Consider the following 15,492-nt stretch of genomic DNA (forward strand, 5'->3'; position numbering starts at 1 on the left):
ATACATGCCTACTGCTGAGTGCTCTATGAGAAGGTTCATGGCTGGATCATGCATGACCGATCTGGTTTTTTCTCCTGGGATTTTGAACTCAGGCTTAGAAAGAGCTGGGCTGGTGTTTATCAGCATAGGGAAATGATGGCAACTGAATTTGTAATCTTTAGTGACCATCTCATTCTCACCATGAGGCCTGGAGAGAAAGAGATGGTGTACGGGAGATAAAAGCATGCAGCAGCCAAAATTGAAGAAAAATCAGAGCTGGAGAGAGAGTCATTCTAGAGCTCAGCCCTAGGGTGCCTTTTCAGAACTGTCTGTCCATCGCCTCTTGACTTTTGCTAAACATGCTTTATCCTTGTGTTAAATTCCACTGTGGCTTAAACTGGCTACAGTTACTTTCTATTACTCCGTTCCAACCTAATACATCACCTGCTTCCTGAGCTGGGCCTGTGACAAGTTTGTGTGCTAAGAGGAACTGACATTTCAGTGCTGTGGATTGGCTGCTGGCACAGAGATACAGTGCCGTGTCTCCTGGTTCCGAGGACGGGATTTCCAGGCTGCAAGGTAGGTTCTTGGGGCATTGAGATGAGAACCGCTTCTTGTGCAGCTCCGTTTCTTGAAGAACTTGTTCATCCTGAAAGGAAATCAAAAATGTAAACTCTTTATTCTGATTCTGTTGATACCAATAAACATAAGTATGTCCTTTTTCGGGGGTACAATCCATCTTTGTTTTCTGTCCTTTTCCTTTGACCAAATATCCTGGAGTCTGTGTGACTTCGGCATGAAAAGAGCCTGTAAGAGAAAGAAACAGATGCTGTAGAAAGAGTCCAGGAAAGAGCTTAACAAACAAAACAAAACAAAAGCTTGGATTTGGGGGTTGGCAAGCCGAGGACAAGGATTTTTCTTTTGTGCTCGGGGCGCACCTGCTGCCAGGAGACACAGGGCTGCACAGCTGAGGAGCCTGGTGCCCATGGTCACACTGACATTGCAAAGGGATGAGGCTTTTTTATGCTTTCTCAGCACCTTTTTGACGTGATCCCTCCGCAGACTTATAATCATCATGTTATTGCTTCATGTTCCTGAGCAAAAACACTTTATGGTATTGGGGAAAAAAGCTTTTATCCTAACTCAGTAAATATAACTAAGTTATTTTGTATTCATTTAAAAATACTTTATGTCTGTTTTTGCTAATATAAGCAATGCACTGATATTTTAGAACGTTAGAAAATAAAATAACAAAATAAAAATATGATGCCACTGCCGGAAAGCAATTATCACTGTTAACACCTTAGTGCGGGTCTTTCTAGATCCCTCTCTCCCTCCATATATAAATGTGCAGATATATAGACACATTATTTTTTATAAACAATATTCTTGAAATTCTGTTTGATAAGCTTTTTTCAGTTAATGATCATCATCCTTTCTCATCAATGCATTTTCATCTTATCTACTATTTAGTTTTTATGCAACGTTTCACAGTTGTTTCAAAAATGTCCTTTGCCATTAATTTGAGCATCAGTTTCTAACTCAAGACTGGGCATTCCTTCTGGCTATTAATTATCTAATTATCTTTTTGTATAATACATAACTATGTTGTAATTACTATCTTTATGATTCTGAAACTAGGCACTGCTTTGAAAAATACTTCACTTTCTAGCTCTTTCTGGTGTATTTTAGCTTGTTCATTTACTAATGTTTCTTTTAGATAACCTCCCTTTTTTGCCTTTTCTCTCTGTAACTATTTATTTTAAATAGTGTATTTTTTGATGTTTTTTTTTTTTCACTTTTTTCTTCCTCCATCTCATCCTCATTTCAGGTAAGTAATGTTAACAGCTTAATGTATACCTTTCCATAGATTTCTCCTTATTTGTTTAATTGTTCAGTGAGGTTGTTTTCTCCACATTACAAAATTGACTTTGAATATATAGATAACAACTTGATAACATACCAAAGAATGATCACTTAAAAAAACAACTTGGCACAGGAAAGAAAATATTACCAGAACATTTGAAAGCTCTTATTTCTCTTCCCAGATTCCATGCCTCTGTTCTCTAACTCTATTGTGGTGTTTGTTTTTGTAATTATTTGATTCTCTTTTATATTTTAATACATAGGCACAAAAGCAAACAGAATAGTGTTTAGTTTTACATGCTTTCAAACTTTACACAAATGAGACAGTACTGTACTTTTCTTCTGCAGTGTAATTTTTCATTCAAATTTTTGAAATTCATTCATGTTTGTGTGTTTAATTTTAGTTCATGAATTTTCACTACTGAGTAATTTCTTTATAATGACCGGGATTTATTCTTCTGTTAAGTTACATTTGGATATTTTATACATTTTTGCTATTACAAACGTGTTACAGTGAATATTCTTGTCCTGATTTTTGTAGAAGGGTTTCTCTAGAAAAGCCTTTCTCAAGGGTGGAATTGATGTATAGTGGGTACATATACCTTGAACTTTACTAGATAATGCCAAATTGTTTTCCAACGTGGATCCACCTGTATACACTCTAGCCAGTGATGCAGAGAGTTCTTGTTGACACTTTGCCTTGCCAACACTCAATAGATTACTATTTTTATCATCGTAGCCATTCTTGTGGATATATATTTCATAGGACTCAATTTCTATTTCCCTGATTATTAAATTTAGCAACATTTACATGTTTAATGACCAGTGAGATTTTGCTAGGTGCTTATGGTTTTCACTCACTTTTTCTATTGACACTTACCTTTTTCTCATTGATCTGTAGAAAAATTAGTTTGTAGGTTTTTAAAAAATAAATTATATATATTAGCTTTTCTTGAATATATAAATATAGAGATATTAATTTGGTATACATATATATATATTTAATGATATGTCACTATACAGTCAATCCTGTCACTCTTATATAATTAACTTTGATAAATTCAATATCTTAATTTGTATATAGTGATTTTTATCAATCTGTTCCCTACTGATTGAGGGAATAAGAAATCTTTCCCTTCTTTAAGGCCATGAAGATGTGCTCTTATATTATACAGTATTCTAGAAGCCTTGTGACTTTATTACAATTATGCTTTTAATAGAGCTGGGATTGATTTTGGCTATGTATTGAGATGTGTCCGATTGTACTTGTTTTTCTTTGTATAGATACCCAATTTTCCCATCAGCATTTGTTGAAAGATATATTCTTTGATTATTGCAGTACCATTGCTGTGTGTTTATGCATGTGTATTTTTTCCCTTGGATCTATTTATATATCAGTGCCCCTATATTACACCACTTTTATTATTGTGGTTTTGTAATAATTCTTCATGTTTGTTATATTTAGTCCTCTCACTTGAAGCTTCTACTTCAGTGTCTCAGCTATTCTTTTATCCTTTGCAGCTATTCTTTTATCCTGTCCTTTATCCACTGGTAGGCAGACTCATGCAACTTCATTCACGGAGGCTTTTCATTTCCTACTTTGGTGATTTCTTGGAATCTTAGCTAAGTCTTATGTCTTCCCAAAAGGAACTTCAATGGAAAAGGTTCTGTTCACCTCGGTAAACTAACATATAACATTTTACTGACTATTCCCTGTTACCCAAGAAGTGTTTGTGGCTTCTTCTGCCTGGGTTACCTTTATTTTTTTCTCTAATTTTCTTAGAAATGTCAAATACTAGACAAAACAAAACCCTCACTCTCTCCCTCTTCTGTTTTTACATCCCATGTTCTAATCACTCCTAACTCTCAGGCTTCTTTAATCTCCATAAGGAACCAGAATACCACAGTCTTAATTTCCATGCATTTTATCTCTGTGATCTAAATCTATATTTTGGTGGAATTTTCTGTCCCCATACTTCAATTATTTATGTGCTGAAATCTGCAGAATCTCAACCTCTAGTCCAGCTTTATGGTTTCTCAATTTCACGTCTTGTCTATGCAGTTGCCTACTTCTAGTTTTTATCTCATTGTTCCATAGACAGTTGAACCCTATTACCCCAAATGGGAACTGCCACTGCTAACATGATTTCATATTGTTTGAAATTGTGCCCTTTGTAAATGATCACAATCATATGAGGAAAACTGAAAAATTGTATCGTTTGCTTGTCTGCTGATGACAATCAAGCTTCAGCTCTCTCTTTTGAGCAACAGCCTACAAAGGACTTTCATACTTATTATATTCATGGAACCAAGAATTCAACTTTTTCAAATCTCCTTTCTGTCTACTTCCTCAAATGTATTCCATTTCTTTTGATTCATGTAAATTGATCATCTTGTTTCTCTTTGTAAACTGTTCCCCAAAGTCACACTCTTTAATATGCCTTTGCAAAAGTTGTTCTCTTTGCCCAGAATGCCCTATTCAGAACCAGGTCTATCTGGTGAAGTTCTAATATGACTTCCTCTTTGCTTTTTCTGATTCAATCAGACAGAATTGCACATGTCCTCCCTTAAGCTCCCAAATGATTTTGGATTATAGTAATATATATTGTATTTTCCATTCTATTTTAATTACTTTCTTGCTAAACTCTTAGCTCCTTGGATAAAGGATCTATTTTCTTTTCATTTTTGTATCTTTTATATTTCCAAAAGTAACAGGACATAGTAAAATCTCATGAAAATATTAAAAATGAAAAAATTAAGCTAGAGGATACAGTGGGGACTGTAGGACTAGGACACTTTTCCGCACAGAGAGACAATGGCTGCGCTTCCACTGTGGTGTGCTCCCAGGACAGAAGTACAAAGCTGTTTGGCTGGTGTGGGCCAACTTCATCATGAGAAGAAACAGGCCCTTCTCCTCTCGGGAGACACTGTAGCCTTCAGTTAGGTCTCCTCTCTGAATATCCTTTTCAACCCTTGAGTAATAGATCAGTTTCAGATTTTGCTTTGGGTCCTGCCAGTACCAGTACATGGCATCTGATAGATGTCAGCATCTAAGGTCCAAGAGATAAAGGCTGCAGATCATGCCCAGAAGGGAGGTGCTGGCCAGGGAGGGGTCTGGCAAGCCCAGGATAGGAATTGACCAATCGGATGTGTGCTGAGCTCACCTACTCCCAGGAGACACAGGGTCACACAGCAGAGAGGACCCAGCTGCCTATGGCAGCGACAAAATCTCTCTGAAGTTACAGACACAGGCTCTGAGAGAGACAGAGAGAGAGGCTAAGGGAAGGGGCTGAGATCTAGCCCCTCCCTGGGGCTTAATATAAAGAACTTGTCAATGCTACGTGATGACTGATTGTCACAGCTGATTTTGCAGATGGTGAGACTAAGAATTAGAGAGATCAAGTCACATGCACCTCCTTTTTTGCTTATAGAAGCTTTTCATATCCCTTCTAAATGGACAAGTGCCTTCCTGCGTGATCAGAAGAGCCAATCCCTCATTTCCTGGTCAGAGTCATACACAGGGTGCTATGCACCTGTGCTCAACTAAACACAGGAAGAGGTTTGGAAGTTTATTTTTTATTTTTATTTTTTTTAAGAACTGATTCTCTACACCCTCTGTATTTACTATAAATAATTAATATAGTAGAGATGGGGTGGGGGCTACTTCTGTAATTTTAGGAATAGCAAAGTGTCTGAAGCGCCCCTCCCCTAGTGACAGTGGATTAGAGCAGGGACAGTGGATTAAAGCATGGGCTTTAGTCCCGTCTCTGCCATTTAGCAGCTATGTAACCTTGGAAAAGTAACAGAGCCTCTCTTCAATTTGGCTTTATCTGTAAAATTGAGATAATAAGTAACTACCCCAAAACCTGTGATGAACATTACATAAATAAAGCATTTAGAACACTTCTTAGTACATAAGAAACACTATATTTGTGTGTGCTCTTATTACTTTCTGGACCTGAAGTTCTAATTCACAGAAAGTTAGGAAGTCAATACTATATCAAGTGAAATCGGACATTTACGGTCATAGGGTTGTACCAGCTGACTAAAGTATCATTTTCCAACACTGAGTAGAAATTTGTATAAGCGTAAATTCATCGTATAACATAGGTTCTTCCCAATAGTTTTAGTAAATAAAAACAGGATCCTAGATGATTTCTTAATGAATGCTTTTGTTTTGGTTGACAAATGTTGTTCTATTTTGGAGGTTATCGGCAATTAAAAGATGCTTTCATGATGAAACTTTTGGTTGCAAGCTGGTGGGGTTTAGAAGTTGTTGCTGCTCCCTCCTAGAAAAACAGAAGGCAGAGAGAGAGGCAAAAAAAGAGCAGGAGAGAGAGAGAGAGAGACAATGTAAAGTAATTATTTAAAGTGAGAAGCATTAAGAGGTGCAGCAGTGTGGGTGAAACTCTGAGAAAGATTGCTTGCAACATGGCTGCTTCCAATGCTTACTAGGCTTCAGCTTGTCAGTCATGCCTGCGTTGAGGATCTATTTCTGTGTCCAGGAGTTCTTCACATTGTACCAGGGACCTCTTTGTCAGACTGGTAAATCCTAAGGACCTCATCTTAGAATAACATTTTAAATGCATAAACTAGAATATAGAAAAACAATTATTTTGAAATGTAGATATCAAAATATTTTTTAAATTTTTCATATATTAATATAGGAACACCTTTAAATTTCATTAAAATCTAACCTAGTGAATCTGAAAACTGTCACGATTTCAACATAGTGACGAAGGTATATTTACTGCATGTAACATGATATGAAAATATCTGACTTTTATATCAACTGTCATTTATGCAACATATAAGCAAAATGTCTGTGATTTCTGTTATTTATCTTGTCACTGGTAATACTAAAACTACCATGGTTTACTCACTATATCAGAGAAGGAAAGGTATATTTCAGTTGGAGATTAGTTAAAATAAAGATCTATTTTCCCATTCAAATTTATGGATTCCCTGAATTTTATCTGTGCACTGCTTGGAGATCCAGGGATCCCAGGTTAAAAACTTCTCCTTAGAAGACAGTATGCATTATGCTGCAATCCACAGACAGGAGATGTCTTTTAGGAAGTTCACATAGCCTCAGAAATACTTAGCCTGTATGTGTAGTTTGCAGATTTGTCAAAGTGTCAAGGGAAAAAAACTAAACTACTTCTTTAGACTGTTTACAGACCTCAATTATAACAGGTATTATATTATACTTACCATGATTGTATTCTAGTCCTGGAAACATGGTACAAATTCTGTCATCTATCTTTCTACATACTGTCTGCATTATCAGTTATATTCATCATTATCCATATCATCATCATGATTATCATCATGTATATTTTATTCCAGAGGAGGATTATTGGAATAGAAAACTACAGGGACATAGTATGGTAGTATATACTCCCTTGCATGAAAGAGTGAGGTTTTATGCTAAGAAACCATGTAATCAGAAATAGTATTCCTAAAATGGAATCACAAAATTATCTCCACACTATGTTTTAAAATAATCTCTACAGTACTATGTGTTACTAATTCTGAGACACCTCAGATCCCAATATTGGTATTATATATTATTCTTATTGATAGAATTTAGACAGTTCTACTGTATTTAAGATCCTCATTGTAGTCAATGTTAAATAGTGTCCTATTTCCTAGATAAAGGAGTAAATAATGAAGAAGTTTGTCATTTAACACCCTTCCTATATTGCAACAGATTCAATAGTATGTTCCCATTTCGTGCCTCCAATATGGTAATTCTCCATCTGAATACTTGTATCCATTTTTAAATTAGTGAATTGTATTTTTGGAGCAATTTTAAGTCCACAGCAAAGTTGAGCAGAAACTGCAGAATCCCAAGTATTCCCCGTTCTCACATGAACAACCTTCCCTACTACTGACAGTCTGTGTTGTAGAACTATAGACGTGATGAAGGTGGCCTACGGGAGAAACAAGAATGGAATTCAGAGGCTTGACCCGCAGGGCTGCAACACCCAAATCCCTCATTCCAAATCATGTGCTTAACTGCAAAATATTCCCTTTAATTAATCTTAACTCATAGGTATGCTTTCATTAACAAAATGTACCTCTTCTTAAAGTACACCTTCAAGAAATTTCACAGCTTTTCCAATATATGTGAATGAGTATATTTTACCTGGAAACAGAACAGGACTAACACTTGATTGGTTCACATGGTAAATAAGGCTAACACTGTGAGCTCACATATGGTTGCTCCACACCATATGCAATTTCTGGAGAAGGTATTTTTATGTAATATACTGAGGTAGAGATATCAGTTGAAAAATGTAAAGATGAAATTGAATTAGGCTGATGTGAAATCTTGGCAGAAAATATTTTTTTTGAGTGCATTTATAATCTTATTAAAATAAAATTTAGGAAAATATGTATAAGATCAGTATAGTAAAAAGTACAAAGCAAAGCTGAGAGAAATTAACAAGACCTCAATAAAGAGATGTGGCGGACTTTTGAGATGAGGAAAATGTTTTGTGTCTTGATTGTCATCATGGTTACATGAGTATAAAAATGTGTTAAAATTTGTTGAAGTGTACACTTAAAATGGGGGTGTGTTTCATTGCAGTGGTTGCATTTGTTTATTGCATTCATATTCCATATATATCTTATGTCTCAATAGAGTTGCTTTAAAAATGTTTGTAATTGTTGGTCGGGAGCGGTGGCTCATGCCTGTAATCCCAGCATTTTGGGAGGCCGAGGCGGGCGGATCACAAGGTCAGGAGATCGAGACCATCCTGGCTAACACGCTGAAACCTCATCTCTACTAAAAGAAATACAAAAAATTAGCCGGGCATGGTGGCGGGCGCCTGTAGTCCCAGCTGCTCGGGAGGCTAAGGCAGGAGCATGGCATGAACCCGGGAGGCGGAGCTTGCAGTGAGCCGAGATCACCCCACTGCACTCCAGCCTGGGCGACAGAGCGAGACTCTGCCTCAAAAAATCAATCAATCAATCAATCAATGTTTGTGATTGTAACATCCCAGTGGGCAGGGATTGCTAATGGTTCCCACTAAGCTTCTATGGTAGGGAGAGCTGTGAGAAGCATTCCAAAAGCCCTTAGAGTTTGTTTCTAGTTCAAGGAAATGTGCTGAGTCAGAAGATCAGGGTCTACCTGAAGGACATAGTTGATCTGCTTGTCATTCTTATTTCTGCACTCACAACTTTACCAAGTGAAAAGCACAGAATCCTATTCTTTATATAAGGATTGTTAGAAATCCATAAATCTCATATAGAAAGAGAAAAGGGAACCTAGTATATCTTACCTAATATCCTGAACACTGAGGTATCCAAGCTTTTTATGCCTTCTGGCCCCTTTCCTGGGGTTTTGTCCCCATTAGTTGTTTTAAATAGCCCCCTTTTGTTGTGCCCACTTAGGGCTGTTATTTACAAGTTTTTCCTTCTGATTTATTGTCTTTCAAGTTGGGTTTCTGTTATTATAGAGCCTACCAACCTGCTACACACTTATTTCCTGAGCTGGGTCCATAACGAGTTTGTGTTCTAAGAAGGGCTAACATTTGGCACTGTGGCTTTGCTGCTGGCACAGAAATACAGTGCTGCGTCCCCTGACTCCGTGGACTGGATCTCCAAGGTACAGGGTGAGTTTTGGGGGCATTGGGCTGAAAATCGCTCATTGATTATTTCTGCTTTCTGAATAATTTCTTCATTCTGAAAGTAAACCAAAAACTTGAGCTCTTCGTCCAGCTTCTTACGATACCAGTAAACATAACTATGTCCTTTTACAGGAACACAATCCATCTTTGCTTTCTGTTCATTTGCTTTGACCAGAAGTCTAGGTCTCTGGGTGACCTTGGTGTCCGCGGAGGCTGTGGAGGAAGAAGAGAGCAGCTGTAGAAAAAACCCAGGAGGGAGGCTGATACTGCAGCCACAGGAGAGAGTCTTGGAACTGGAATTCAACCAGTTCAGAACAGGGACTTACCTGCTCCCCAGAAAGAAAGGGCCACACAGCAGAGAAGTCTGAGGCACATGGTTGGCTCAGACAGAAATCGTGGTGGTAGCTTTTTCTGTAAGGCTTCCTCACCCGCTCCCCCCGCCCCCGTCAGCAACCTGCTTGTGACGTGATCACTTCCCATAGCCTTCGTAGATGCTCTGTACATGGGACAGAGTCGTTTCAATTTCATAGCTTTGTTTTAGCTGTTAAAAAAAGTGTAAGTTTCAGCCTGCTTTTAATTTTTTTTTTTTTCTGTGACTCAATGTTTTGCTACTTTTTTAGGTAAAATCACTCATACATTTATTTACTTAAAAAATTATTATGCTTTAAGTTCTGGGGTACATGTGCAGAACATGCAGGTTTGTTACATAGGTATACACATACCATGGTGGTTTGCCACACCCATCAACCCATCATCTACATTAGGTATTTCTCCTAATGCTCTCCCTCCCCTAGCCCTCCACCCGCTGACAGGCCCCATGTGTGATGTTCCCCTCCCTGTGTCCATGTGTTCTCATTGTTCAGCTCCCACTTATGAGTGAGAACATGTGGTGTTTGGTTTTCTGTTCTTGTGTTAGTTTGCTGAGAATGATGATTTCCAGCTTCATCCATGTCCCTGCAAAGGACGTGAACTCATCCTTTTCTTATGGCTGCATAGTATTCCATGGAATATATGTGTCACATTTTCTTTATCCAGTCTCTCATTGATAGGCATTTGGATTGGTTCCAAGTCTTTGCTATTGTGAACAGAGCTGCAATAAACATACATGTGCACGTGTCTTTATAGCAGAACGATTTATAATCCTTTGGGTATATACCCAGTAATGGGATTGCTGGGTCAAATGGTATTTCTGGTTCTAGATCCTTGAGGAATTGCCACACTGTCTTCCACAATGGTTGAACTAATTTATACTCTGTTTAGTTTTTTAACTTGTGATTTTGCTTCTTCCCCTCCTCCCTTCCATCTCAGGTGAGGAATCATACAACTTGGTCTTTACAAATAGTAGCTTTTGACACACTTATAAAAATCACATAGCAGCTGCTTTACATTAAGTATTTATTTATCTATTTATTTATTTATTTAAGATGGATCTTGCTCTGCCTCCCAGGCTGGAGTGGAGTGGTGTGATCTCGGCCCACTGCAGCCTTCACCTCCTGGGTTCAAGCAGTCTCCTGCCTCAGCCTCCCGAGTAGCTGGAATTACAGGCCCCCACAACCACACCTGGCTAATTTTTTGTATTTTCAGTACAGACAGGCTTTCACCATGTCACTGACTGGTCTTGAATTCCTGACCTCCAGTGATCCGCCCCCCTCAGCCTCCCAAAGCGTTGGGATTACAGGCATGAGCCACCGCGCCCGGTTACATTAAAGAATTAAATGTTGAACTATACAGAACAATATTTACGACAAATATGCAATGCATATATAGAAGTACCTTTGCCTGAACCAATCAGCTTAAGAGTTAGATTATTGTTGAAAATTTCTTAGTCCATGTTACTCTCAGGTTTCCTTATTGTTTCTCCATCATGCCCAGGTAGGTGTAAATTGAAGTTTAAATTTGTCATTCACTTGCTTTTCATTATAGTCTTTAGCATTTACACAAGAATCTGTAAATTGTATAGTATTTAATTTTGCATGTCTTTGAAATGTGAGAGGAATCGGCCAGTTTATATATTTTCTAAAATGTTAATTTTTCATTCAACATTAGGTCTGTGATATGTTGACACATAATCTAGACAATTTACTTTCACTGCTATCTAGTATTACATTATATTCATTGGCTAGAATTTATTATTCATTCTTAAATTAATGCACACTAATTTTTCCCTGGGTGTTGTGCTGCTACAAACAGTATTGTATTCTTGAACATGTCTCTGCTTACCTAGGTGCAAGATTGTTGCCAGACCTGGCAGTATAAAGACTGAGTCTTCAAGGCAACATGTCAACTTTACATAACATAACATAGCAAAATGCTTTCCAAAGTGATGAGGCCAAATAAATGATCCCACCAATAGCTCATGAGTGTGTTCAAATGTTCCACATCTAAGACTACGGTTGCTATTTAATATACTTTTAATTTTGCCGGTCTAGTATGTTAAAATTATCTCATGGCATAATATTTTAGTTTTAGTTTGCTTCTTTCTGGTTGCTAAGAAGGTTGAATATATTTTATATATTATAGGCCACCAGTGTTGCCTGTAAACTGCCCTTTGTCCATATTTCTTTTTGGTTGATTAACTATTATTTATTTATAACAGTTCTTAATAGACTCTGGATTGGATACCCAACCTTTGTCAGCTATGTGTGTTGCTAATATCTTTCCAATTTGTGGTGTATGTCTTTACTCTCTTTGTGCTACTTTTTGTTGGATTTCTTCATTTAGTAGAATGTTTTATTCTTTTATTTGGGGTAAACATGTTTTTTAATTCTTTATAAAAAAAAAAATTTCCCATAGCCTAAGTTCATGAAGATATAATCCTTATTATTTACCAAAACACTAACATTCTGAATTTTGCATTTAAGCATTTAATCCACTTGTGATTTATTTTGGCATATATTGTGAAGTAAGTTTTAAATTAATCTTTCCTTGTATGGATAACCACCTGCTCCAGAATAACTTGTATATTACATAATTCCTCCATATAGCTTCAATAACACCTCTGTCATATGCGAAATTCCTGTATATTCATGGGCCCATTTTTCATTTTCTATTTTCCATTTGCCTATTTAATCACGCTCCTTTCATTATCCTAAATAACATAATTTGATAATTGATAGAGCAATTCACGTAACTTTTTGTACTTCTTAAATATTGCTTATTTTTGTTCTTTTTCACTTAGTTGTAGATTATTTGCCAAATTTCATAAAATAAATCTTTTGTAGTTTGACTACTGTGGTATTGAATATATAGATAACACTGCAGAAATTGAAATAACCTTAGTATTGGATTCACTTTTTCATGATCATGTTGTATATCTTTACTTATTTCAAACTTTTTTTTTTTTTTTGAGATGGAGTTTCACTCTGTTGCCCAGCTGCCTGGAGTGCAATGGTGTGATCTCAGCTCACTGCAACCTCCGCCTCCCGGGTTCCAGCAATTCTCCTGCCTCAGCCTCCCAAGTAGCTGGGATTACAGGCACCTGCCACTGCATCCGGCTAATTTTTTGTGTTTATAGTAGAGACGGGGTTTTACCATGTTGGCCAGGTTGGTCTTGAACTCCTGACCTCAGGTGATCCGCCCACCTCAGCCTTCCAAAGTGCTGGGATTACAGGTGTGAGCCACCACACCTGGCTTATTTCAAACTTTTAAAATCATTCCCTTAAATTTATTTATTTATTTCTTTATTTAGGGATGGAATCTAGCTCTGTCGCCCAGGCTGGAGTGCAGTGGCATGATCTCGGCTCTCTGTAACCTCTGCCTTCCGGGTTCAAGTCATTCTCCTGCCTCAGCTTCCGGACTAGCTGGGACTACAGGCGTGTGCCACCATGCCCAGCTGATTATTTTGTATGTTTAGTAGAGATGGGTTTCACCCTATTGGCCAGGCTGGTCTTGAACTCCTGACCTCATGATCTGCCCGCCTCAGCATCCCAAAGTGCTGGGATTACAGGCATGAGCCACTGTGCCCAACCCTCATTCCCCTAAAATTTTAATAATTTTCTGCATGATAGTCTTTGCTAATCTTCTAATAGATTTGTTCTTAGGTGTTTATTTTATATTTTATATTGTTATTTGTAAATTGTCTCTCTTGTTAAGAAACATATCTTAACTGCTTCTAGTATGTGAAAATAAAATAATGTTTTATATTTATGTAAAATTCAGTAAAGTTACTACATTTTGTTATTGATAATGCATTGCTTCTTTAGACCCTTTTGAATCTCTGTAACTAAGCTTGTCATGCTCCAATACTTACTTATTTTTCTTTCCTTTCTCATTTTCAACTTTTTCCCCTTGTTTCACTGGTTGCAAATGCAGCACAATGTTGAATAGAAACCACGGCATTATTCATTTATGTGTTTATCAATTATGTAGAAATCACATGACTACAGGTGCCAGATATGGGTAAACGCTAAGGGTTTTACAAAATGTTAAGATTAGATCCTGCCATTTTTAAAGACCAATTGGCCTCCCAGGATATCTGCAATTTTTTCGATCAATCAGCACCTAAGCATATCATCTGAAATATCTGGTGAAGCTCCGAGTCCACACTGGATGAGTGGCAGATATTTTATAGAAAGATCCACATCACCCTCTAGTGGTCAAAGGAGCGAATTCATCCGATGCCCGCTGAGGTCTGCCTCAGCCTGCATGAGTAGGGAGTGGCCCGCCCCGCAGCGAGGCAGCAAGGAGGCATCCCAAGCATCAGAGCGGAATTAAGAAAAAAGCAGCGCTTGGTGTGGTACCTGCCACATACTCCACAGCATTGTTACTAGTGATTACTGACACCATGACTCAGCCATTAGTCTAGTTAATAATAAAGATGGTGGTTAATGCCCATGGTGGTTTATCAGTGCATTTTGCCTCCCTCAACCTTTTATAGTCCCCCAAGGCAGGTGTGCTCCCTAAATCTCTATCCTATGTTCTCTGCTCTTTTCATTGTAAACTCTATATCAAGGGGTTGGAGGCATTTTCATTCTTCCAGTGAGGCTAAATGTCCCAAAGGTATACTTCTTATCCAGATCCATTTTCTGAGTCCATGATTGTACATCCAACTGCTCTCTGCATATTCCTGGTTAGATCACTGTCTCAAAGGCACTCCCAATCTCAAGGTAAATCTTGATCTTCTTCCCACTTGGTCCTCCTTATTTGTCTGTCTGTAGCAGTCTCTTAATCATCACCCCCCACCCCCTGCATGTTGCTGCTCATGTCTAACCAATTGCCAAGTCTTTTGATTTACTTCCTTTTAAATGTCTCATTTTCCCCATATTTCTAACACCATCATCATTATCCGAGCTAAACTACTGCTTGTCTGAGCTAACATTTTTCCTCCACATCAACTCTGTCCACACTGCTGGAGGGTGGCAGCATAAGCCCCTCAACCCTCTGCCCAAAACACGCCACTTTGGCATAAGGATTATTTTGAGCGAGAGGCGTTTTAATGCCTTTAATGTCTTTAGACAATAGCAGGTATAAGAGGAGTATTCTGACGCTTCCCCTTTTCTTCTTGAAAAATGGAATAAGCCTCCCATATTAAAAAATGTCTTAGCTATACCAGGAAGAAAGAATCGTAGCATCATAACATCGAAGATAGAATGGGATGATGTTGAGGCCAAGGAATCTGTACCAAAAAAGCTTGTTAAACTAACCCTCACCTTCCTCGTCACTTTGCCATTCCACCAGCAACCCTAGCCAAAGCCCCTTTACTTTTTCACCTTTTAACAGTGTATGACTCTTTGCCCAATTCAGTATATGAGTGTTCAACTCTAACTGCATATTCAGGTCTTCCTGTAATTGTGGGGGCTTTCATGTGATGTAAAACTTACATTAAATACATGTGTTTGCTTTTCTCCTGTTAATCTGTTCCGTTCTCTTTTCTCCTGTTAATCTGTTCCGTTCTCAGGCCCAGCCAAAAAACCCGAAGAGGGTAGAGGTAACATTTTGCCTTCCCTGCACGGTCCATTATTTCTTCACTTTGTGACCAGGGTGATTAAATACATAGATACACACACAGCCA

At 37.9% G+C, this 15,492-nt stretch overlaps 2 gene segments (V, D, J or C); both read right to left on the bottom strand.

The window, feature by feature from the left end:
* LOC101002206 overlaps window positions 1-1,071 on the bottom strand; it is a 203,862-nt gene extending 202,791 nt beyond the window's left edge. The window contains 2 exon segments of the C gene segment in view: window positions 489-786; window positions 918-1,071. Coding sequence covers window positions 489-786; window positions 918-1,056 — 437 coding nt within the window.
* LOC100999905 overlaps window positions 1-15,492 on the bottom strand; it is a 221,769-nt gene that overhangs the window by 193,395 nt on the left and 12,882 nt on the right.

Source organism: Papio anubis, chromosome 4 (assembly GCF_008728515.1).
Source record: "Papio anubis isolate 15944 chromosome 4, Panubis1.0, whole genome shotgun sequence".
NCBI classification, from domain to species: Eukaryota; Metazoa; Chordata; class Mammalia; order Primates; family Cercopithecidae; genus Papio; species Papio anubis.